Here is a 22,824-nt window from a genome sequence, read left to right on the forward strand (position 1 = left end):
ATGGCGCCTTCATATGGTGGTAAACACCGCTCTCTAAACAATTCATGGATATTGGTTCCGACACGAACTCAACATGGGCATCTCCAGCATTCAGCAATGAGTTCAGAAACATTTCGCCCCTCGAGATATTGAGTGGAACTTGATGGCTTGCTCGGTGATCGATAAAGATGGAAAGGACACAAGAAATAGCATTGTCTTACTTGTTGCTGCTAAGCTTTGCGGAATGCTATTTTTAGACTACATAGAACCGCCGCTGAGTGGGTCCCAGCAACGCTGACCCATCTGGTGCCATGATAGCGGATTACAACAGGATCTTCCGTGCCGATATTCATATACGACTCGGAGCGTCTCGTGTTCTGTTCTGATTCCAAAGCATGCTTAGCTGCTCGAGTACCTCTTTGATACCTAGGTAGTTCCAACACGTTTGAATTCACAAACGGACTACCAAAAATGCCTCCTATCAATGCAACACTTTGGCGACCCATCGCGCTCATCTGGGCCATGCTGTTCTTCCAAGCTTTTGGAGTCATGGTCTCGATCGCGCCGCAGACGCGCCTCTTTGAGGATATCGCCTGCCGACGCTATTTCGGCAGCGGTGACCAGCTGGACGAGGAGCTCTGCAAGGACACGGCGGTTCAGGACGTGGTCAACGGGCTGTTTGGGTGGCAGCTGTTCTTCGACGGGATCCCGGGCCTTGTCATGGCCATGTACTACGGCGCGATGGCGGACGAAGAGGGGCGCAAGCCTGTCCTGATGCTCTCGCTGGTTGGACAGGCACTTGGAGCTGCCTGGATCCTCTTTATATGTATGTGCCCCCGGGTTCTGTGTGCTGATGAATGTGCCCCCATTAATCTAGTCCATAGCACTAGTACTGTTTCGCTGACAATATCTGTAGGCTGGATCCGGGTCGACCCGCGGTGGACTTGGCTGTCATCTGCGTTCTACTTCATCGGTGGAGGCGGAACGGTATTCAACGCAGCAGCTATGATGATCCTTACTGATGCGTCACTTGAGTCGTTCCGGTAGGGAGGTTTTTTTTGTGCCTGAACTGCTGTCCCTTGGCGGATGCTGATGTGCGATGTGTTCTAGTTCCAAAGCATTTTTCTACTCCCACGGCGTCACAATCCTTGGAGAGATGCTTGCCCCACCGCTAGGGGCCTATCTAATGGAAAAAAGTCTTTGGGTACCCATAATCATTGGATTTGTATGCCTTCTGCTCGCTGTGTGGCTCACAGTCTTTATGCCTGAGACCCTTTTCGTGGCTGTCACCACAGACCAACAAGATGAGAGAGGGTATCAGGCTATCACGACAGGAGCCGACGGGCCTCCGGAATCTCGGGGCATCAAGTGCGAGTTTGACATCAAGGGCCGGCTCGAGGCGGCTACCAGGCACACCTTGTCGACATTAGGCTCTGTCCTGAATCATCGGAATCTCGTGTTGCTCATGGCTGGTTTCTTCTTGACCGACTTTGCGCAGCAGTCTCTCACGGTCCTGTTACGTTATGTGTCAGCACGATATTCAGTGTCACTTGCCAAGGTAACTACCTCCCGAGGTCCCCCTTTCGAATCTGTCATGTGCAAATGATCTGTATCTGAATCCATGTTGCAACCATCATCATGCTAACTGGAAGTCCTGTCGAATTGCAGGCCAGTTACTTGTACTCTTTCCAGGCCTTTGGACAAATGATAGCATATGGCATCGTCCTTCCCCTCCTTGACACTACACTGGTCAGCCAGGTCGGACTCTTGCCTCGTATCAAGGATCTTTACCTTTCCCAACTGAGTGCCTTGATCCTTGCCTTATCTTTCGCTGTGATAGCTTTGGCAGCGAGGCTTGACTTTGTCTTTGTCGGTAGGTCCACACCTATGCACCTCCTAGTGGAATATGGCCGAGGTTGTCAACGGCCATGTCTAACATGCTCTTACAGGTATTGCAATCTACACCTTGGGAACTGGCTTCCATTCCTTTGCACGGTCCCTGGTCAGCTCTCTTGTCGACGTAGATATGATTGGTACAGTGTTCACCGCACTGGCAATCATGGACACCCTGGCCATTCTCTTGGCAGGTCCTGCCATTGCCGCAGTTCTGAAGCTGAGCATGCGGCTGGATGGTGTTGGCAAAGGATTGCCTTATTTATTGGCATTTCTTTTGTGTGTAATCACAGCCATTTTTCTGGCTCAAGTGCGTGTCAAAGAGTCAGCTTCCCGCGACGTACTGGAGGATGAGGAGCAAAGACTTTTGCCAGGCGGCGAGGATGAGCGTCGCAACGAAGGACCAGCTTCGCCATAGCGCTGACTTGAACTGCGTCATGGTCAGACGGATTTTTAAGTTCATGGTCTAGAGATTTTGGCTACGATATCTCAGCACATGGCAGGTGTTGGTGGATGGCGACGAGCAGAGTAATCTTTGGTGGTCTCTGCGCAAGATCAAAAGAATCAGCAGCTGCATTTATTGGGTATCGCGGCACGGAAGAAAAGACCAGATCTCAAATGAGAACTCTCCAAACGCCTCCTCTTGGCCACCATTAAAACAATCTGGACCCTGCCACTGTCACACTCGACCATGCAGCTCCATGCCTTCATCATACAAACACAGAGTCGCCGTCATGACACACCGGGGCCCAGGCGGCAGCACTTTTCCCTGACGCCAAACCAAACCAAAAAAAGAAATCACTCTTGACGCATCCAAACCGATAGATGGATGGCCGGAGGACAGCGAAAACCTCCTGAGATAGCGCAGCCGCGAGCCGAGCCACCACCTCCACCGCTACTGCCCCATCCGCTGTCGCTGCGCGGCTGGTGCATCTTCTTCACCCTCTGACGAGGCACCTCGGCGTCGACGGCGCGAGCCCTGTGTGTCGACAGCCTCCTGGCGCCGCCGGATCTCCAGGTCGTTGGCGACGACCTGGGCGTCCGCGACACCGCCCAGGCCGCGGCCGGCCCCCTGCAGCGTGTTAGCCGCAGCGGTCATGTCGAGGGCGGCACGTTCACCGTGGTCGCGGCGCACGCACGCAACAGTCGCGTCGTCCCGTAGGTTGCGCCGCAGCGCCTCCGTGCCGGGGACCACGGCGGCGGCGGGGGTGGCCGGGGTGGACGGCTCGTCCAGCTCGGCTGACAGGGTGGAGTCTACCGCCGACGAGGCCTTCGAGAAGTTGCGCTTCCTGCCTCTGCCTGGCAGCGTATCTGGCGAGAGTCCGGCGTGGGCAGGCTCTTTGCCCTTGCCCTTGCCCTTGCCCTTTCCCCTGGCCTTGCCTCTGTTTATGCCACCGCCGATGTCACTAACGGTACCGTCGCTATCACCGTCGTCGTAGTCATCATCCGGGCTGGTCTGCCACGTGAGACCCAACTGGGCCCAGCGGGCCGCCCAGCGGGCCGCTGTCTCGTCGTAGTGGTTGGGCCGGCCGGCGAACATGTCACGCGCGAGCTCGGGGATCCCGAAGGGCCGCCGCGCGTGGCCTACGACACTCGGAGTAGGGGCGTAGGCCTCGCGGAGCTGCAGCCGGGATGCCCGGGCGTAGGGGTCGGGCTCGAGAAAAGGCGGGGGCGGAGCCGTGGCTGAGTCTGTCGCGTGGTCTTGGTCCTCCAGGACGCTCGAGGCAGTGGCGGGAGGAGTTCTAGTGACGACAACACTCTCGGGGATGGGAACATGGGAAGATGGCTCCGCTTGTTGCTGGGCTTGTTCCGCGGTCTGGCTCCTCTCATGCACCACTGGCTGAGCCCCGGGTTGGTCCCGTACCTGCCGTTGTGGTTGCTGAACCCAGGGCTGGAAGTGTTGCAGCGTATGCGGTTGCTGCTGAACTTGGCCCCGTTCTCCCTGCGATATTGACAGAGCTTGGTTCCAATGCGGTCCATTACCTGAGGGTTCCCTTGCCGGGGCTGCATGTGCCCCCGCCCACGGCTGCCGTGTATGCTCGTTCACTTGGAATGGGTGTTCTTGGAGGGAGGAGTGCTTTCCGCGCTCCATAGGCTTGTGCTCTTTCTGCTTCTGCTCATTGCTCGACAGGTCATCGGACTGCTCCACATGCCCATGAGGCGTTGCATGACGAGCTTGGAACCCTCGCTCAAATTCCTCAAAAAAAGGGACTTGCAGACCCTGTTGTGTCGAAGGTTCGCCCGGCTGTCCACGAGGGTGACCCTGTTGGTGAGGTGGCAGCTGAGGGGCGTATGGGAAGGAGTTCCCGCCATAAGGTTGGCCAGTAAAGGGAAAATGACCAGGCACAGGCTGACTACGGGGCACATTGCCTTGTGGGACATATCCTCTCTCATTGTACATTCCAGGCGGCTGGGGAACGTGTTGGTGAAAACCTGGGCCAGCGAAACCAGGTGGTGTATGGGTCGACGAGAATGGGAGGGGCTGACGGCCTTGGAAGCCTCCAAAATTGTTTGGTACCGGGTAGCCGCTGTGAGGAAACTGAGGGCCAGGTGGTGTGTGAGGAAATTGAGGACCAGGTGGTGTGTTAAGTCGAGGAGGTAGTTGACCGTAGATCGGTCCCATAGGCATGACAAGTCCCCCTTGGATTGGAGGCTGGCCAGCAACAAACGGTAGCATACCGGGCGGCATCGTCTGAGCCGTAAACGATTGATTGTATCCCTGAGGCACTCCAGGGCGGGCTGGACCGAACTGGAAACTTCCATGGCCGTGGACGTCGCCGGCTTGCCCATGATTGCCGGCAGGAATGTTGAATCCACCACCATAGAACGAGTCCATATTTTGCGGGGGTCTGGAGTGCATGGTCTGAAATTGAGGACCAGACTCGTAATAAGCACTGGTGTTGTGACCTGATTGTTGTTGTTGTTTCGGTTGACGCCTCCCAGGCCTGGTCTGGCGTCGCCCCCGATTTGAAGAAGCAGAGGGAGGGGAAGAGTTTGACTCGCTAACAGAGGTTGTCCTGTGGTGTGTCGTACGCTGGGGTCGAAGGGCCTTTCTCCAGTCCATGTTGTCAATGGAATCTTGATCCATTCGGTGCTTTTCGTCGTTGTTCAGCTTTCCCGTTTCGACACACTCTCGGCAGATATGCATGTTGCAGTCAACACACTCTTGAAGGCCATCGATGTTGCCCTTATTGCAGAAGTCACACCGCATAGTCCTAATGACTGCAAGCTTGAATTTCTTGTGAGGAGCCATCGTGATTCACAGAACGGGAGACTGGTTTGAGAGGATAAATGGTGGGAGAGCGAAGGTTTTCGAGTTTCGGAGCCTATCTCGAGGGAAGGAGGGTGTTAGACTTTGCCAAAGCACAAGATAAGTAGATTACCGTGACTGCTCACGCACAACAACAGTGAAAGAAACAGGCAGAGGGGCAGAAGACCATACCAGAAGGAAAGGGGGGCAGGACGAGACTTGTGCACACAGTTCTGTCGAATCGAAGAAAGCAGTATGTAGTTGGTCATATCAGTGTTGATATTTATGCCGATGCCAATGCCAATGCCAATGCCAATGTCCGTGGTGATTGACTTGCTATGTTGCTCCCAGGCAGCTGGTGTGGTTGAGGTGGACAGACCCAAGCGGTGACTAACCAAGAACAATTGAGAATCTGGAGTAAATGTAGGCTGTAGACTTCAGTATCTCAGTTATGAAATCACATGCGACTCTGGGTACCAGGGAATCAAGTAATTTTAGAAGAAGGTGTGGGAAGCCCACAAAGTGCTAGGATCTGCGTGGTGTTGACTGTGGATGTACAAATCCAGAGGGCGACTCACCAAGATGCATGTTTGGACTGTGGATGTACAAGTCCAGAGGGCGACTCACCAATATGCATGTTTGGACTGTGGATGTACAAGTCCAGAGGGCGACTCACCAAGATGCATGTTTGGACTGTGATGAACTTGTTGAAGGGAAGTTACAAGAACGAGATGTAGGTGGAAAGGAAAGAGCAGAGGGGCTTTTTGTTCTTATCTGCAGCGGCCTCCAGCAGCGTCTCCTGCTGAAGCTGTCGTGACTTGCAAATAATTGTTATACATAATCAACATGAATTTCACCATGTTCCCTAGTCTTTCTAGAACCTCACTTGTCATTCCGTCCAGTGACATACCGACTGAAAGTTGGGATGAATTCCAGGCCGTTCTGCTGTTCACAGTCAGGACCCACACTGACAGGTGCAAACAGCCCTAGTGAGGATCGGATGGCAAAGCCAACACTCACTGCGGACCCATCCCTGTGCTCTTGCCAACCAGTTTCCCATAGATTTGCAAGCCACACATGGACCTGACAGGTGAACCTTGGAATCTTTGTGGACAAACAATATCTGTTGAGCTGATTCCGTTGGTGAATTGACAAGTCTTGCCTGCCAGTTGGTGGCAGCTCACATTTTCCCTTCCCTGTTCCCATGTAGTAAATTTGCAGACACAAAGCGCCATCAAGATGCATTAGGCACATGAAAAGCTTTGAGAAAATCCGGCCTGCATTGTGAAAACAAACAAGAACTTAGTCTCATTGATCATAGAAGATGAGCAAGTTGGTGTTGATGTTCTCAAACAAACCTGGAATTGAAAGTGAGTTAAATTCCTACCTAGGTACACACAAATGTGAAAGCCAAACCAAGAGCACCTGAGCCCATGACTTCCTGCTGTTTCCAAAATGATACCCGTGAGGCTGGATTGCATGTATTTCAGGTTTCATATTTGAATTTCCAGTTGAAGAGAAGCCGTCCTTGATTTTATTGATTGATTCTAGTGGTAAAGAGCAATCTGCTGCCCTGGATTCAGTACATTTGAGATGTACAGTCCAGCACACAATAGGTTACCCCACAACCAGTTCAGAGCACACATTGTCGGATGATGAGCTTGGGCACAGATAAGGTCATGTTTGCTTGAAATTCTACCGAAGCATTGGTTCAGCTGTGCATATTGAGATGCTCCGGAAATTCTGAGGCCGGTCAGCAGTTACATGCTGTTGCTTTCTAAGCACAACATTCACATACTAGGTGAATGTAAAGTGCTGATGACGTCTAGGGCGAACTGACCCTGACTTAGTGTCCTCTGTATGTATCTTGGCAAGCTAGACTTGTAATTGATGCCAAGTACCCAACCTTCCTTCCTGTTATCTGTTCATCCACTCTCTAGTTCTGCTGATTTCTAAATCGGCAGTCTATTCAACTCCCCCGGGTAGCATGGCTCTATTTAAACTTTATATGCGATAGTGACTCCGCTTGAGTTCTGATGAGGCGCTGCATGCAGTCTTGAGAAATCAAATAAAGCTACCTGGGTGTATGTACTCTCTTAGTGCTGCATTGGTGCCTACCCATGTGCATGGACTACCCAAGCAGCAACGACCCACTCTGTTGGTGGGGTAGGCAGTTCACGGGGCAGCTCTAGAGCTTACTCTGAACATACTGTTGCCTTGTGCTTTTAAATCAAAAGAGTGAGGCAGGAGAAAGGGAATAGATCCTGGTCCCCCTAGTTCGACTCCATTGGCCCGCCTGTGACCCAAGAACACACCTACAATCCTTCAGACAGGGCCGAATGACGTCTTGTAGTTATTGATATTATATGCGACCCAGAGATAAGTATTTCAATGTGGTTGTCGCCCGGCCCACATGACCATCCAATTCTGCAACATTTTCCCACCTTCAAGCACTGCTGTAAACGGACGAGGAAGTTCAGGACTGGCGGTATGATGATCTCGGCCTTGTTTATAAGCATGGCTGCCGGCCTTGCGGCCTTCGCCAACGGACAGGCAACCCAGCCGGTCTCTTCCATTCCCTCGGGAGCCCCCGTGGTTGATCTGGGATATGTTTCCTACTTGGGTTCCACCAACGATACATCCGGCATCACATACTATAGGGGTATCCACTATGCCCAGCCGCCGGTGGGAGCCCTGAGATGGCAGAAACCGCGGCCTATCGAACAGGCCAACGATTTCGAGGGCGCGACCCTGAATGCCACACAGGCAGCGCCATCCTGCTACCAGAGCGCGCCGGAGAGCTTGTTGCTTGGCGGGCTGGGCTCCCTGCTTACAGTGTGTTCTCTTTTTCCATTTTCCCCCATCGTGTGGTGGATATTAAACAGAATTGATACAGGAATCGCTGGGGGTACCTCAGTCGGAAGACTGCCTGGTGCTCGATGTGCTGGTCCCCAGTCGTCCGCAGTCCGACTCGTTGCCGGTCATTGTGATGATCCACGGCGGGGGGTATACGCTCGGCGGAGCGCAGAGTTCACCCGGAGATGCCATGGTGCATGCCTCGAACGGCAGTGTCATCTACGTGAGTATCCAGTACCGCCTGGGTATCCACGGTTTTCTCGGAGGGAGCCAGATCGCCAATGACGGCGTGCGCAACGCGGGACTGCTGGACCAGCGTGCTGCTTTGGAGTGGGTGTCGAGGAACATCCATGCATTCGGCGGCGACTCTTCGAGAGTGACGATCGTACGTTGGTTCTATCCTCTCATGATGTCAAAGATTCCATGAAAGTTTCGTCACTGACAACTACATCTCAGTGGGGCCCGTCTGCCGGTGGAGGTTCCGTCACACACCAGCTCACCGCAGGCGGCGCGTACGACGAGCCGCCCTTCTCGGCCGCCATCGCCGAGCATCCTTGGTGGCAGCCACTGCTCAACAGCTCCCAGCAAGAGATCCAGTTCTCCCAGGCGCTCCGCTTGGCCAACTGCTCTTCCGTACACTGTCTGCGTGAGCTGTCGTCAGAGGCCCTAGGCACCGTCGGGCAGGCCGTCCAGAACGCATCGTGGCCCGGCGCTACAGGCTACGGCTCGTCCTATTACGGCCCAGTAGTCGACGGGGCGTTCATACGCGAGCTGCCCGACCAGGCTTTCAAGGCGGGCCGCTTCTACGACGTGCCGCTGCTCGTCGAGCATAGCGCCTACGAAGGCCTCCTCTTCAGCAACACGTCGGAGACGACCCAGGCCGAGCAGGTCATGGACGCCATGGACCTCTTCCCATATGCCGGGCCGGCATTCTTCTCGCGGCTCTACCAGCTCTACCCGGCCTCGGACTTCAACTCGTCCGTCTTCCAGCGCCAGGCCTGGTTCGGGGATTTCATCATCAGCTGCCCGACCTACTACATGGCGTCCCGCGCCGTGGACGTGAGCCGCAACGCGTCTGCCGTCTTCAAGTTGATCTTCGCCGCGGGCACCGAGATCCACGGCGCGACGGGGCCCTTCCTGCAGAACGCAGACATTGAGTGGGCAGGGGCGAACAACCGGACTCTGGCGGAGATCATGACGGCGTACTGGATCAGTTTTGCGGTTACTCATGACCCGAATCCATTGAGGGACGCTCGTGCGCCGTACTGGCCGAGTTATGTCAGTGGTGGCAGTGGCACTGTAGCTGAGGGCGAGAGCGTTGGCTTCTCAACCTTGGCTGTGACGTATGCTAGCATTGGTCCTCAGCAAGACCCTGACATGGGGGCAAAGTGTGATTTTTTTGGAAGCAATGGGCTAGTTGTCAGGAATTAGCAGGGTGTCAATAATGTGATATGGTGTACTCATATGTTGCTTGTCGTGGTAAGTAGTGCCATAACAGTAACGAGGGGTCATTTGTGGAGCAAAAACAGCTGGATTCTGCTTCAAGACGAGAACCAGTGGCTCACACGCTTGACTCCTTCATACTTCATTCGCCAAACCGACAAGCGGTGACCCGCCGAACGAAAGCTGGCTGACTGCTGGGGCATTGCTGACTGGTTTGCTGGGAACGACTCAGCTCAGCCTCGCCCATGGCATGTAGTTGGGTAGCAGAGGAGCCCAGGGTCGGCCCTTTCAGCCGAGTCATGGAAGTAAAACCCGAGAAGACCCATTATGCGATTCAAGCCACTGCCTGCTTTCCTGTCCAGCCCAAAGAATGAAGGGCGTGAAAAAGGGCGCAAACTCGATGATACGTTGGAATTGGGAGCAGGGAGTCCCTCCTTGACTAAGTACCTAGGAAACCCGAAAAATTCTGAAGTTTACCGGGGAGTGCCTGCCCGTCAATGAAGCAATTTACCAAGGCAACGAGTTCCTTGCTCTGGACCCTTATTAGTCTAGCTGTCTAGCCGGTGTGGTGTTGCAGGCTAGCCTTAGCTCCCGGGCGACCCTGAGGACCCTCGAAGTTCCCCAAAGCTTCCCAAAGGGTCCAGGGATCCAAGCTCCGGGGGGGGGGGAAGGTGTGTCAGGAGGTTGGAGGTGGCTGGTTTATGCTCCTAGCCGGCTGCTGCTGGGCGACCTGGATTTGGCGCCGGCGTTGTTACCTTGCTTGAGGGGAAGTGCAACGTGCGGCGAGGCCGGGTTCGGCGAATTGGGCACTGGCATTGGTGAATTCACCCAAGCTTTCAAGAGCTGGCACGGCGAAGCTGGGGGAGGGGAGGCGGGGGAGGGTTTGGTGGTGGCGGGAGAGCGCAGGTTGGCCGGACGCGTGCGCGTTGGCTTGCATGAAGATGATCCTGGGCGCATGACGACCTCACTCGGGGCCGGGCCGCGAAGGAGAAGAAAATAAAGGCCGCCGGCCAACGGGGATACAGGTTTCCAGGTTCCCAAGATATGGGCAGGGGCCAGTTTTGGAAAAGAATGAAACTTCCAAAGGAAGGGTCCTCCAGTTCTTCGCCCCATCTGCCCATCCACCCACGCCTGTGCGCTTGCTTTCTCTTGGCCAGATGAGATTTTCGGATCACTGCAACGGTCTGCAAGGAGAGTTTGATGACGGGCATGGCATGGCATAAATCTGGGTGGTTAAGCCTGTCAAGATACCACAGTAGGACACGAGCTGGCAGGGAAAAGTCGAGGGCAGGGGATGCTGACCATGCTCGCCGATGTAGACGGGCAAGTTTCGGGCTATGATGACGGCCTTGACACCCAGACACCTTGAACGCGGTCCCTGGAATCTCGGGGCAAATTACGAGGTGTGCACAGGTTCGTGCCCGGGAGTGTTCGATAGCCGACCATTTGTCGGTGCCGCCGGGGATCGCATTGTCTCTACAATATGCCGGTTGGACTGTCCTTGACGGCTCGTGGCGGCTATTCACACAGCACCGCAACGACTCAATACGCGCGACCAGCTCAGAAGCCCCTGACCTGGGAGGAGGCGAGAGGCAGGGCTTCAGTCGGGCCCTAACAGATTCAGGGTGTCAGGGTGCCTTGGCAGGGTCCTGAGAGTCGCAGCCGAGGCATGTAGTGTGTGTGTGCTAGCTGATTTCCGTCCAAGTTGATAATGTGCAGGCTGGCAGGCTGGCCGGCAGGCTGGTTTGGCGCAAGTCAAGGCGACCAAGTGCGCCGCCTCATCGAGGTTTGTTTTCTCACCGCCCCTCGCGCCGGCGCTTGCCTGTGTGTGCCAGGTGCCAGGGAAGTGATGCAAAAGTGACCTTTGGCATTGCGGAAGGCGATGGGATGGGCCCGCATGTCGGTCGCATGTTGCATATGTTGCATGCCCACGCTACGTCTGGGTCTTCTGGGGATTCCGAAAAGGGGATCCGGTGACTGCTCAGGGGAATCGTCTGGACCAAGAGGCTCGGTGGGAACCTCAAAAGACGGGTCCGGATCTTTCGGGCGGTGAGCTCCTAGCGCGTGGGCCAGGGACAAGGCGTGCGTGCTGGAACCGTGGAGCCGCGATGAGATCTGGCAGTGTCACATCGACTGGTTCCGAGGCCTCAGACGGGCCCGACACTCGATTTGCAAGTGGGGCGCGCTGGAGAAAGTCAATCAAACTTGGTATAAGATGATTGGTCAATGGGCGAGTCAATTTCCCGCCACGCGTATCCACCGGGTGGAGACGCGTCTTTCCCCAAGACGCGTCTCGCTGCTTGCTGGCGTCCAAGCTCGGGCATCGCACGTCCTCCCCCCTCCTTCCCCCCCTCCGTTCCAAGCTTCTCTTGCTTCTCTGGTCCTGCCCACCCCCCATTGCCCCCCAGGTGGTGACATGACCTGTAGGCCATTCATTCTTGCTATGTGAGCCCATGCCACACGATGCTGATTTGTGCGTCAGGCGCACATGGCGCATAAAATGATTCCAGTAGGCTGTCTCTGTCTCGAGGCAGTGCCCCATCATGCCATCAACTGGTGGTCATGCACTCCACGATGACACGCCCCGTTGCGGATTACAACAGTCACATGGCCGGCGAGGAACCAATGATACGAGTCTCTCTGCCCATGCCGTACCGTGATTAGATGGTATTCATCGCACAAGATAACCTTCTCTAGCACTGATGAGGCCAAGTGACAGATGACACCCCCATGATTTGGCTTGCCCTCGCGCGCGGCAGGACAAGAAATCCTCCGAGCTGCTTACCACAACCCCTCCCCTCACTGGGCAGTCAAAGACATGGCTGGGAGTGAAATTGTGGATGGCTGGGAAACTGCAGGAGGAGGAGGAAGAGGAGGGGGAGGGGAGGGGGAGAAGAGCAAGCCGGGGATATTCAGTCTGCAGGGGCGGATGTAACAGAAGCATCACAGAAGCGGAAGTGGTTGCAGGAGAGGGGAATCGAAGAAACGGGTTGCGGTTCCCGGGGCGCTCCACGATGGAGTCAGGCGCCCAGCTGCGGCGCTGTGCAAATCCCCCGGGCCCCCAGGGAGAGTAACTGTCAAACGCCGGTCCCACCTGGGGACTGACTTACACGCCGTGCAGGCCAGACCTGGAAGGTGACCAAACCGGCCGGCGTGTCGCGGGCATCAACTGTCTAGGACAATTAGCAGCACAGTGCAGTAGCAAGCAAACTTGATGGAGCAAACGTCATGGGCGCATTAACCCCAAGGCTCCATGTACGTCACCCGGCGATGAGCATCATTGATCGCGATGGGGGAAGAAGGGGACGACGAGGATTGAGCTGCGGATAGAAAGAGACGACAAGACGGCACCCTGTCGCCTCGGGCAAGGGTGGTTGCGGTGTATGATCGTGTATCATGACCGTGTATCTGTCTTGCCCGAAGCGGCGGGTTTCTTGCAGGGCTGTTGCATGAAAGCCCAGAGGAACCTGGAGAGTATGATGTAGTGACAGCCATCCCCAAGGCCTGGTGCGATCGACAAATGCGCGATCACATCGGTGGATAGGCTGTTGATGGCGTCGTTTGAGCCAGGTCAAGTGGTCTCGACTGTCGACACGGGGACTGGCTGGCTGGCTGGCTGGCAGGCTGGCTGGCAGGCCGGACCGCATGCTGGACCGCATGCTGGGCCACATGCTGGACCACATGCTGGTTGCCTGTCTTGGTTGGATGGCGAGAATCGAGATTGTAAACTCGAGGCCCAAGGAGATGAATGCGAGCATGGCAAGGGCGCACCAATTTCACGGCTTCCTGGGTTGGTCTGTTGTTAATCTCTGGCATATTTCAACGGCCCACCGACCGAGGGTATCTCGACACGCATGGTGTACATCGACCCGTGCGAGTGCATTCGGGAACACCCTTCGCACGGCCACTGTCATGGGCCAGAACAGTACACTCGGTACTCCGTACACAGCACGGTACCCAAGCAGCCCAGGCCAGCGGGCCCGGCTGTCAGGCTGTCAGGCTGTCAAGGGCGAAGGGCCACGGGAGCAGGCGAGACCGCCAGACCGTCAGGCTCACTCTCTGATGAGACTAGCTTGACTAGAGCCATCGAGCTTAACTAGCCAGGCAAGATTGGCTCGAGAGAAGGGATGTGCCCTCTGCCGTCCAGCAAGGAGGGTATCAGCATCCCCTAAGCGGTAAGGCTCGCCTCTCCATGTTCCGAATCTGATGGGATTGAATGTGTATGTATTGACAGACACGAGAGGAGCATTCTACCACAGTGATACGGCGGGAGAATACGGCGGGAGAGAGGGTGGGAGGGAGAGAGTGAGGTGGGTGTGCAAGCGGGCTCTGGGGGTTGGTGAGAGGGCTGGAGGGTCAGTAACACCAACCACAGACCGACTGTTGTCGTCCGGTTTCCCCTCACCTACACCACAGACATGTACCTTTGTGGATACATGCCTAGGTGTGACGGCAAGTTGAGCGGATGGTAAGCACTGTAGATAACCTGCAGCTGTAGAGCTGCATGATGGGAATGCATCTGCCCCTCTCGATTCGAACGACGCCAGGATGCATTACAGTACAACTGTCCAGGGCGGGGAGGGGGGAGAAGAGGCACAAGGTGAGCAAGGCACAGGTCGGTGTCAGGTACTTGACGTGGCTGCATCAGGACCTGCAGGATAAGAGGCTTGGGGCGGCAGTTCCCACTCCCTGGTGAGACTCGGACTGAGGGAGAGGGAGGGAGGGAGACACAGAGAGAGAGGAGAGAAGACGAGGGATTTCAGGTGTCAGTCATACTGTGGTGGTGGCTCGCCATGTACCTCAACCCAGCTCGGGTACCTTGAGACAGGGACAAGGGCAAGGTCAAGGTCTGAGCCCCCGACCCCCTGTCGAGCGTCCCGCGCCCCACTTGGGAGCCCAGAGGTACAACAGCACCTGCGCCCAAGTGGAGCCGGCCCCCGTCTGGCCCCCCCCCAGTGCCCAGTCGTGGCCAGTACGTACTCTGGGTAACCGGGTCAACTGGGCGTTGCCTGGGTCTGACCCTTATTACGGGCGACTTATTCCCCTCTAGCCTCCTGCGCTCCCGCCCTCTTGTCATCTCAAGTCTCTTTTTCCTGCCTCGCCGCCCGTTTCGCCGCCTCACCACCCCAAACCACACCGACTTTGCTCCCCCATACTCTGCCCTCCCGACGACCGATCCCGACCCAATTCGATCGCAAGACTGCTCCATACACCTTGCGATTGCTTCCAGCCACAGTTGCGATACTCGTTCCCGCCGCGCATCCTCGTTGCCCCCGGCGCATTCGCATTGTTGTTGTGTTGATCCCATCGCATCCTGTCGCAAACCAGTCGCACTCGCCCGCAGCCTTCCCACTCGCCATCGCAGCTTGCAACTGCGATCCCAGCATTTCAAACACATACATAGCCGTTGCGAATCATCATAACATTGCGCGCATCATCGAAAATGCTACTACCGTCGGCGCTGTCCTGCGACCCGTCGCATCCGCGGCTGCAGTCTGCGCTCTTCATCTCGCCACCCTCCAGCCCTCCCCAGCTCTCAACCCAGACCGCAATCGGAAACCTCATCAACTCTTGCCGCAACCTACACACCATGCTCTCGTCACAAATCCCAAACGAGCCGATCCCAGATTCAAACTCCCACCACCTCCCCTCACCGCCACTTGCCAACGCGCCCAGCCCTCTAAGCAAACCTCGCCTTCGCCGTCGCAAGGCTGAGCCATCACCCGGTCCCTCTTCCTCGCTGGCACCGAGCGAGCCCTTGCTGCGATACAGAATCAAGAAGCGCGCACCGCCCAGGGGTGCGAACAAGAGAAGACGAGACGATGACGACGACATGGGCCGAGACGATGAGGACCGTTACAGCAGTGACGAGCATTTCGGCAAGGAGAACGTCAACATCTTCGACATGAACAACGAGACAAAACGAGAACCCGGCTTGTTTGTCTTTAAGGGATACTCCGAACCATCATCATCATCAGCATCATCATCATCACAACGAGCCGCCCCGTCAACGCCCAAGAGGCAGCGGATCGCACCACCAGACGTCCCGCGCGGACTCACCAAGGAGGATTTCCACAAGCTAGGAGCCCCGGACGCATTCGAGAGGGATTCCGCAGTGGGCACCAACGTCGAGGTCGGCGAGCGCGGCGACCAGTGGAGCCTAGAAGACGACCACAAGCTGGTCGAGGTGGTGCTCGAGAAGGTCAAGAACATGGACCTGTCGACCGAGGTGTGGGATGACTGTGTACGCAACCTACCCGGCAAGGACCAGAGCAGTGTGAGCTTACGGTGGCGAAGTCTGTTAAACAGGGACAAGATTGGCCTGCAGAATAGGGGAACCAGGACCCGGGCGAAACTCCACGGAACATGGTGAGCCCGTGGCGGAGGCCTGCTTAATTCTCTTCTGTGTTGCAGGGACACTGCAAGCTATTGGGTATATTTCTGTTTTATTCACTGCATCATGATAACGGCTGGAGTTTGGCAACTACTAGACAGGGAACACTGCACTGCTATTGTTTTTGGTCAAACCTCGAGGCGAACCTCGAGTGCACTTCGCAGAGACTGCGACACTCAAATGAACAATCCTCTTTTCTCAAATGCCGCGCTTTGGCCGCCTTTTCTAGTGTGTGTCCTCTTGTGAATCAACACCTTCTCACGTCACAGCCTTGGAACACATGATGTGCGCAATGCGTGGTCTAGTTGGACCAGGAACCAACAGCAATGCGGCTGTACGCTAACAACAGCTCCCGTTCACAACGACGGGCTATCCCAGGCACTCGGGACAATCGAGGCCACCAGGTCTCGGCCCAGCTCAACCAGCTAGCTATACGACCACTCTGTCCATTATGGGCCCAAGCAATGACGGAGTGAGTCCAAGCAGAGAGCACAAGTCAAGCCGACTGGGGTGCCCCCATCTCGCCGGCGCAGCCCGGCCTCGAGGGAGCGTCGAGTTGTTGTCGGTCCAAAACCTTATGACGGCCTGGACACAGGCCCTGCTACAAGCTAACTTTACCGACACTTCGCATTGTCAGGACGGAGCCCGGTTGTAATTGGGCCAGCGCAGCAAAAACCATGATCGATCGTTCGTGCGCCCGCCCGTGTTTTCTGGGGCCGGCCTTGATCCCCGCGGAACCTTGATCGCTCACCTCTCATCCTGCCCGGGTTTGGCTCGGCCGTCGAGGCGAATCGAGGGATCTGAGAGAGTTTGTGAGAGGAACGAGACGTCCTGAGTGACTTGCCCCTCCTGCGGTCTACCTCCCCTCCCCCTCCCGTCCCGCGATAAGATTACCATGCAAGTTAGTTCCATGCAGTTCGAGGGCGGCTCGGGTGGTCGATCGATCCCGCACGAGGCTCCTGGGATTGAGTGCAGCGACGGTAGGGCAGGAGGGGGGAGGAGGGGAGAAGGGAGAGGCAACGGACCGGGAAGAAGCAACCTCAGCCCAGCCCAGCCCAGCCCAGCACAGCACAGCACAAGCACAATTCCCGTCTGTCTGGTGCTTGACTAAGGTCCCGTCCGTCAGACCGTGTCTTGTTAAAATCACACCAACATATACACTACTGTAACCTGGGTACCCAAACGCACAAACTCCCCTTACCTGCCCGCACCCGCACTGCTACCGTACCTATATCCACGGAAGCAGAACAGCAACCCGGCCGACGGCACTTGCGCACAGATCCTCTTCTCTGAAGTGCCCCCCCCCCCCCGTGCTATAGCATAGACCAGCCGCCATGTCAATTATAACCCTCCCTCCCGTCCATGCCGCCCTGCTCCCCCTCCTCCTCTCCCGCACGTCAGACTAGCTGGGGGGGGGGGCCTTATAACAGGACCTGAACTAGCAGACCTGTCAAGCCCGGCAGACACAATGGCTCATTGGAGGGGCGGTAGATTCCGCGCACAGCCCTCGTCTTGTTACCTGTTCGGCACTCGTTTCATGTGTCTGGACCGTGGGCGATCTGAGCGGGAGGGCGAAGGAGGGATGTCGGTGCAAACACTCGTTCAGATGACGCGCACGGTGCCCTCCCCCGAGCTCTGTCTTCCTTCCTCTGGGTTGTCCCCCCAAGCTGAGGTATCGACACACGCATGAATGAGGGCACTGTAAGGGATGTTCGTTGGAATATTTGGTGCTAAGACTGGTGTGAGATGGAGGGGCGAGGAAGATTCGCCTCCTCCCCCCCCCCCGGCCGGATGAGGACGTGACTTGCTCTGAGGCGATAGTCCCAGAGACTCATCTCCCTCCCGACGGCATGTCCCTTTCCGAAGAGAGGTCTGCTCAATAGTCCTGACGGAGTCCCGTTTGTGGAGGCTCGATCTCAGCTATAGCCTGGGAGTGGCTTGCCCGGGGGCTCAAGGGCACATGACTTGACTATTGTCTGGCAGAGGACCAAGCGCAGGGCAGCAGCTCGAGCTGATGCTACGGGGCACGATGGCGCTGCTCACCTTCAAGTCATGTGAACTGAGTCGTCGGTCTGGGGACGCCAAAGCCTGGGTGTGGTCGATTGTCGAGGCCTGTCGGAGGCTGTGTAGACATCACACGCTCGATTATTGCGGCAGATTTGCCGGGACAACATTCACTAAAACAACGGTACTGGTGCGTTCATGCACCCCGGATGAGATGTCACATATCACAGAAATGATGAAACACTGACTGTTATGACCGGGCTGTCAACATATACACCATAGGCGAGCAGACAGACCAGTCAAGCTTGATATACATTCCTGGATAGGAGTATTCGGACTGGGGTCACTGTTTATCACACTTTACTTCTCACCACCATCCTAGATCTACTGTAACGGGTCTCGTTCAACATTGTGCCCTCTCATTGGGAGCCAGGGCATCATGAGAAGGGCCATGGATGAGCCTCTTGGTGCGCGAGCTGCTCCCTCGTCGCAGGGCCCTCGCCGGCCCCGGGTTAGTTGCTTTGGGAAGATTAGTAAGTCACACTTCTGGCAGAGTGTGACGCCCGTCGACGAGGTTTTGGGTCTGGAGCCAACATCATTGTCTTGTGCCTGGCCGGATCACCCAGCCTACATCGACGAATACCCGCACAGACCTAGAGTCACCCTCAAAATCGTCTTGGATCTAGGAACAGGAACCAAATTCAAATGTAATGAATCCCAAATAGTGCTATTATTTTTTTGGTCGGTGCATATGTACAATTATTCATGCAGACCGCACGAGGAAGCCAGCCCAGGAGCCCCCCCAACCTGCTCACCACCCATCGAGCACCGTGGCCTTCACCCACAGCCCCTTTGCCGGCCTAGAAGTCACACCCGCCTTGATCTCCATGTTCTTCTCGTCCATCTCCGCCTTGTCCCTCAGCTCAAACTCCATACGGCCCACCCACGCCGCCAGGAGGCACGCGAACTCGGCCCTAGCAAAGTTCATACCAATGCAGCTCCTTGGGCCGTGCAGGAAGGACACTTTTTCAATGTGTTAGTGATTACAGCGCGCGTGATGCTTGGCTGGAGAGGGGGGAGGGTACATACTGAAGGCATAGTTACTGCTTGCCCCACCAGAGGCGGCGCTCTTGTCCCCGTCGTGCTTGGGCATCCACCGGTCCGGGTTGAACTTTGTGGCGTCGGGCCCCCAGAGGGAGGTGTCCTTGTTGGTGGCGGCGGGGGCCATGACGATGCGGGTGCCCTTGGGGACGCGGTGGCCCTGGATGGTGGTGTCGACGGCGGCCTCGCGCAGGGTCATGGGCACGGGGGAGAAGTAGCGCAGGACCTCGGAGCAGACGGCGTTGAGGTAGGGCATGTGGTCGACGTCGATGCTGGAGACGGTGGCGCCGGCGTCGTCGATGGAGGGCAGGCGGCTGCGGACCTCGTCGCGCAGGCGGGACTGCACGCCCGGGTGCAGGCACAGCATGTAGATGGCCCAGGTCATGCTGCTGGCGGTGGTCTCGTGGCCGGCGGCGAGGAAGGTCATGAGCTGGTCGACCAGGTTGTCCTCGCTGAAGCCGCCGCTCTCGAGCGCCACGGACAGGATGTCGACGTCGGTGAGCTCCTTGCGCGCCAGCTTCTCCTTCTTCTCGCGGATCAGGTCGAAGCACACGGAGCGGATGACCCGGGCCGCCTCCTGCACGTCCTCGTTGCGGCGCACGGGCAGGCGGGTGACGAACCACGCCGGCAGGATGAGCCCCAGGGTGGCCAGGAACCGGGCCTGGCGCGACGGCTTGAAGAGGTGGTTGTAGGTCTGGAACAGCTTGTTGGTCGGGTCGGCTATGGCGCCAAAGTCCCTGCCGAGGCCGGCGATGCCGATGATGTCGAGCGTGATGCGCGACGCCCACCCCCCGACCTCGAGGATGGCCGCCTTGTCGCCCACTGCCTTCTCCGGGTCCTGCGGCGAGGCCTGGGAGGCGGGCTCCTTGGCCGCGTCGACGAGGATCTGCTCGGACATTGCCCTGACCCCCTGGCGGGCCTTCTCCCAGAAGACGGGGTACAGGTCCTTGGTGTGGCGGAAGGCAAAGGCGGGCATCAGGTTCTTGCGCTGGAACTTGTGCTCGTCGCCCTCGGCCAGCAGGACGCCGATGCCGAGGATGCGGCCGATCGAGTACCGCACCATGCCCGGCTTGGCGAAGTCGTAGTTCTTGGTGACGAGCACCTCAGCCAGGGCCTTGGGCGACGTGAGCAGGAGCCGCTCCTGGTTGAGAGGGCCGAGGTAGCGGATCACGCCATTGTTGGGCACTGAGTTGACCCTGATGTGCTGTCAGCGCCTGTCGCAAGGGAGAGCAGCTTTACGTACCATTCAAGCATGGGCACCCCAGTGGCAAGTTCGCGAATCTTTGAGTACTGCCCGTTGATCCACGATGGGTTCTGTGGTTCGGGCAAGCCCAGGAGAGGCGAGAAGAATTTGGGATAGAGGATGACGGTCCAAAACCCCCAACATAAGAGGCCCAGCAGCCAGCTGACGGCGAAGTATCTGGTAAAGGCGCATCGTGACCATTCCTGTTTGAGCAACGAGGTTGCGGCGTAGGCGGCGACGGCGGCAAAGGCCGTCACACGTTTCCACGGCAGGACCATGGCGCGCTGTGGGATCAGTTGCGTGAACTCCGCAAGCACTTGAGCCTATGGGTTGTTCTGAGGTTCGATGTTGGTCTGTTGTACGGAGGCCGACCTCACAACAAGCCCAGCCTGGGTTGGACTGTGAGACTATATATCAGAAGAAAGACTCGAGGATTCTCAGAGACTGACTATCTGTGCTGAGAAAAAGCGACTCTGCACAGCTACCAGCTGCAGGCGTCGAAGCACGCGCCGGGGCTTATTCCTACTTGGATGATGCGGTGCGATCAAAACAAGACATGCAAGGATTGGTGGAGTCCGCTCTGTTCGAGAACGCAAACGGGTTCGCACGTGGGAGCAAGGGCTTGGTAGACTTCGGTGGGAGAGTTTGGAGCAGATACTGTGCCCAGCCAGCATGGAGGACAGGGAGGAAGGGCGACAGGCCGGCCCATAATATCGAGTTCATGACGACAAGAAACGCTAAGCCAAAGCAGGGAAAAAAAGGATGGAGACGGGGCAATTGTGTAGATGGTTAGGATGGTCCCCTGCACGGCGTCTGGGCATGGGGCAGGGCGACAGGGCGGCAGTCCGAGTGCCGACTCCAGCGGGCAGGATGGCATCTAGGATGGCATATCAACGGGCTCGTGTTCGATTGGCCGACCGCCGTGAAACATTGGCGGGCCACGCCTCTCGATCGGATGGATTACCAGCTAAAGCATACAGGCAACCTGGAACTCGAACAGCTTGCCGTTTCGATCTGCTGCGTGGCATTGCAAACGCCCAATCGAAACCATGGCTTGAAGCGGAAATGCTCGCGCATCGAGTGGTCAAATGTACCTGATCTCAACTCCACGGCCCAAGATCAACTCAGAGACGAGACGCACCCAGGAGACAGATCGCCCTGAAGAGACCGGATAGTGGTAGATGGGCGTTGGTCCCGAGGGAGTCGTAACACTGTCGTATCCTGACTAGTCTACAACTGGTCTACTAGTACTTACTTACACAGTACACCTCCATCAAGATCTCCTCGGCGACTTTGTCGACGCCCCAGCACGGGCTAGCCTGTGATCGCCGCCTGGATGCTACAGAATCCTTCTAAAGCCCGCTGCGGCCCAGCAGGTGCCGATTGGCGGGCATGTGCCTGCTGTCAAGAAAACCCCGTCTCCATCGGCTGCGGCTCAAATCATATCCATCCATCCATTGAGATGGAAATCCTGCACTCGGCCATTTTCTCACAGACGGCTCTTGTTTGTCAGCTGACCGGACACACTGCTGTTACCACGATCAAACGGACTCGGGGCTCTCAGACACTCCGACCACTCGGGTCGCCACTTTAGGGGCTTCAAACGTCCTCAACGGTCGACCGGCTGGCTGCACGACAGACCCCAAGGTTTCAGGTCCGCCCCCAGGGTCCAGCCCTCTAAACTCTCTGCACCTCCACTGCTCAAACTTTCATCTACTTTCCTTTTGGGGCAAGTACATGGTTCATCTAGGTTACTAGTCTTGTCATGACAGCTTTGTGCCCAGCCTTATCCTCTCAACTCCGGCGTTGGCTTGCTGCTCGGGGCAGGCATGAACCATCGTAATGTTGTAGCCGAACTATACCGTGTCGAAATATAGACGTGGAGATGATTCGGCTGAAAGCTAAATTAAGATATCTGTCCGTATCAGAAATTCAATCTGCCATGGTGAATTGCTGCCTATCCCCTGAGGTTGAGGCACCGCGTGCTGCCAACTGTAAAAGTCGGAGTGGGCAGTCAGTCTCTAAGATACAGGAGAGAGGGATAAAGCTCACCCAACACTTCAAATTCCTCAGCCCCCCTAGCTTCGCCAACCTCTACTCGTAAATGGGACCTAATATCGGTTACGCCCAAGCAGATCGGGTAGAACATAAGACTTAGCAAGCATCGTGATTACATACTTTCCATGCCAAAACACAAGAGACATAGAGGTCTCTGAAACTGAGAGATGACATACCAACAAATTGCCTGGGCAGGCACGAGAAAAGGGTTTGTAAAGTATGATAGATCGTTTGATGGAAGGCCAGGACTTCAGGAATGGAAGATTATTGAAGAGAGTCTGAGCACACGAATTGACCGATCCATTTTCTCAACCCATCAGCCTCATTCTGGAAATGAGGAAGTCATGAAACTGGCGCGGGTGCCATGACACTTGATAAATGTCTGACAACGGGAAACGCTCAGCGTCTAGTACATCTGGTATCTTGGTCGTTATTGAACACAAATCGTCAGGCCCAAGATGGTTCTTCGGTAGTTCAGGACCCGACTATTGAAATTGTGTTTTTTTTAAACGCTTAGGTATTGCGCGTTTATCACTGTATGCAGGCGCCGCATACGGCTCCAGGGTTTATACGCATGGGGATTAGAAACGAAACCACTCAGGA

At 56.4% G+C, this 22,824-nt stretch overlaps 5 protein-coding genes across 5 annotated transcripts; 3 read left to right on the top strand and 2 right to left on the bottom strand.

The window, feature by feature from the left end:
- The first annotated feature begins 341 nt into the window (after positions 1 to 341).
- On the top strand, positions 342 to 4,599 carry KVR01_005274 (uncharacterized protein). Its single transcript, XM_044781938.1, has 5 exons — positions 342 to 805; positions 896 to 1,022; positions 1,090 to 1,537; positions 1,648 to 1,852; positions 1,929 to 4,599. Exons 1-5 carry the CDS (start codon positions 451 to 453, stop codon positions 2,288 to 2,290), a joined length of 1,497 nt encoding a protein of 498 aa, XP_044645719.1. The 5' UTR covers positions 342 to 450; the 3' UTR covers positions 2,291 to 4,599.
- On the bottom strand, positions 2,768 to 3,964 carry KVR01_005514 (uncharacterized protein; the record flags this gene model as incomplete). The annotated part of the gene is made up of 1 exon (XM_044790800.1): positions 2,768 to 3,964. One exon carries the CDS (start codon positions 3,962 to 3,964, stop codon positions 2,768 to 2,770), a length of 1,197 nt encoding a protein of 398 aa, XP_044645959.1.
- Positions 4,600 to 7,639: 3,040 nt separating the features above from the next.
- Positions 7,640 to 9,409, top strand: KVR01_005515 (uncharacterized protein; the record flags this gene model as incomplete). The annotated part of the gene is made up of 3 exons (XM_044789219.1): positions 7,640 to 7,957; positions 8,019 to 8,363; positions 8,435 to 9,409. The coding sequence occupies 3 exons, from the start codon at positions 7,640 to 7,642 to the stop codon at positions 9,407 to 9,409; spliced, it is 1,638 nt and encodes a 545-aa protein (XP_044645960.1).
- A 5,084-nt stretch (positions 9,410 to 14,493) lies between these two features.
- On the top strand, positions 14,494 to 16,018 carry KVR01_004962 (uncharacterized protein). Its single transcript, XM_044789321.1, has 2 exons — positions 14,494 to 15,665; positions 15,719 to 16,018. Exons 1-2 carry the CDS (start codon positions 14,865 to 14,867, stop codon positions 15,752 to 15,754), a joined length of 837 nt encoding a protein of 278 aa, XP_044645407.1. The 5' UTR covers positions 14,494 to 14,864; the 3' UTR covers positions 15,755 to 16,018.
- Positions 16,019 to 18,530: 2,512 nt separating this feature from the next.
- Positions 18,531 to 21,107, bottom strand: KVR01_005061 (uncharacterized protein). Its single transcript, XM_044787161.1, has 4 exons — positions 20,690 to 21,107; positions 20,164 to 20,562; positions 18,909 to 20,116; positions 18,531 to 18,842 (listed from the first exon to the last, which is right to left on the bottom strand). The coding sequence occupies exons 2-4, from the start codon at positions 20,439 to 20,441 to the stop codon at positions 18,631 to 18,633; spliced, it is 1,698 nt and encodes a 565-aa protein (XP_044645506.1). The 5' UTR covers positions 20,442 to 20,562; positions 20,690 to 21,107; the 3' UTR covers positions 18,531 to 18,630.
- Between the last annotated feature and the right edge of the window lie 1,717 nt (positions 21,108 to 22,824).

Source organism: Diaporthe batatas (genome assembly GCF_019321695.1).
Source record: "Diaporthe batatas strain CRI 302-4 chromosome Unknown Contig00005, whole genome shotgun sequence".
Classification (NCBI taxonomy): Eukaryota; Fungi; Ascomycota; class Sordariomycetes; order Diaporthales; family Diaporthaceae; genus Diaporthe; species Diaporthe batatas.

What these genes read in the sequence shown, in the direction of transcription:
- KVR01_005061 (XM_044787161.1), bottom strand. Translation starts at nt 20,441, where the DNA reads ATGGTCCTGCCGTGGAAACGTGTGACGGCCTTTGCCGCCGTCGCCGCC. An exon ending in GGGGTGCCCATGCTTGAATG is followed by an intron (nt 20,117 to 20,163) that starts GTACGTAAAGCT and finishes ACAGCACATCAG; the next exon opens with GGTCAACTCAGTGCCCAACA. An exon ending in AAGCAGTAACTATGCCTTCA is followed by an intron (nt 18,843 to 18,908) that starts GTATGTACCCTC and finishes ACATTGAAAAAG; the next exon opens with TGTCCTTCCTGCACGGCCCA.
- KVR01_004962 (XM_044789321.1), top strand. Translation starts at nt 14,865, where the DNA reads ATGCTACTACCGTCGGCGCTGTCCTGCGACCCGTCGCATCCGCGGCTG. An exon ending in CCGAGGTGTGGGATGACTGT is followed by an intron (nt 15,666 to 15,718) that starts GTACGCAACCTA and finishes ACGGTGGCGAAG; the next exon opens with TCTGTTAAACAGGGACAAGA.
- KVR01_005274 (XM_044781938.1), top strand. Translation starts at nt 451, where the DNA reads ATGCCTCCTATCAATGCAACACTTTGGCGACCCATCGCGCTCATCTGG. An exon ending in TGCCTGGATCCTCTTTATAT is followed by an intron (nt 806 to 895) that starts GTATGTGCCCCC and finishes CAATATCTGTAG; the next exon opens with GCTGGATCCGGGTCGACCCG. An exon ending in GCTTGACTTTGTCTTTGTCG is followed by an intron (nt 1,853 to 1,928) that starts GTAGGTCCACAC and finishes ATGCTCTTACAG; the next exon opens with GTATTGCAATCTACACCTTG.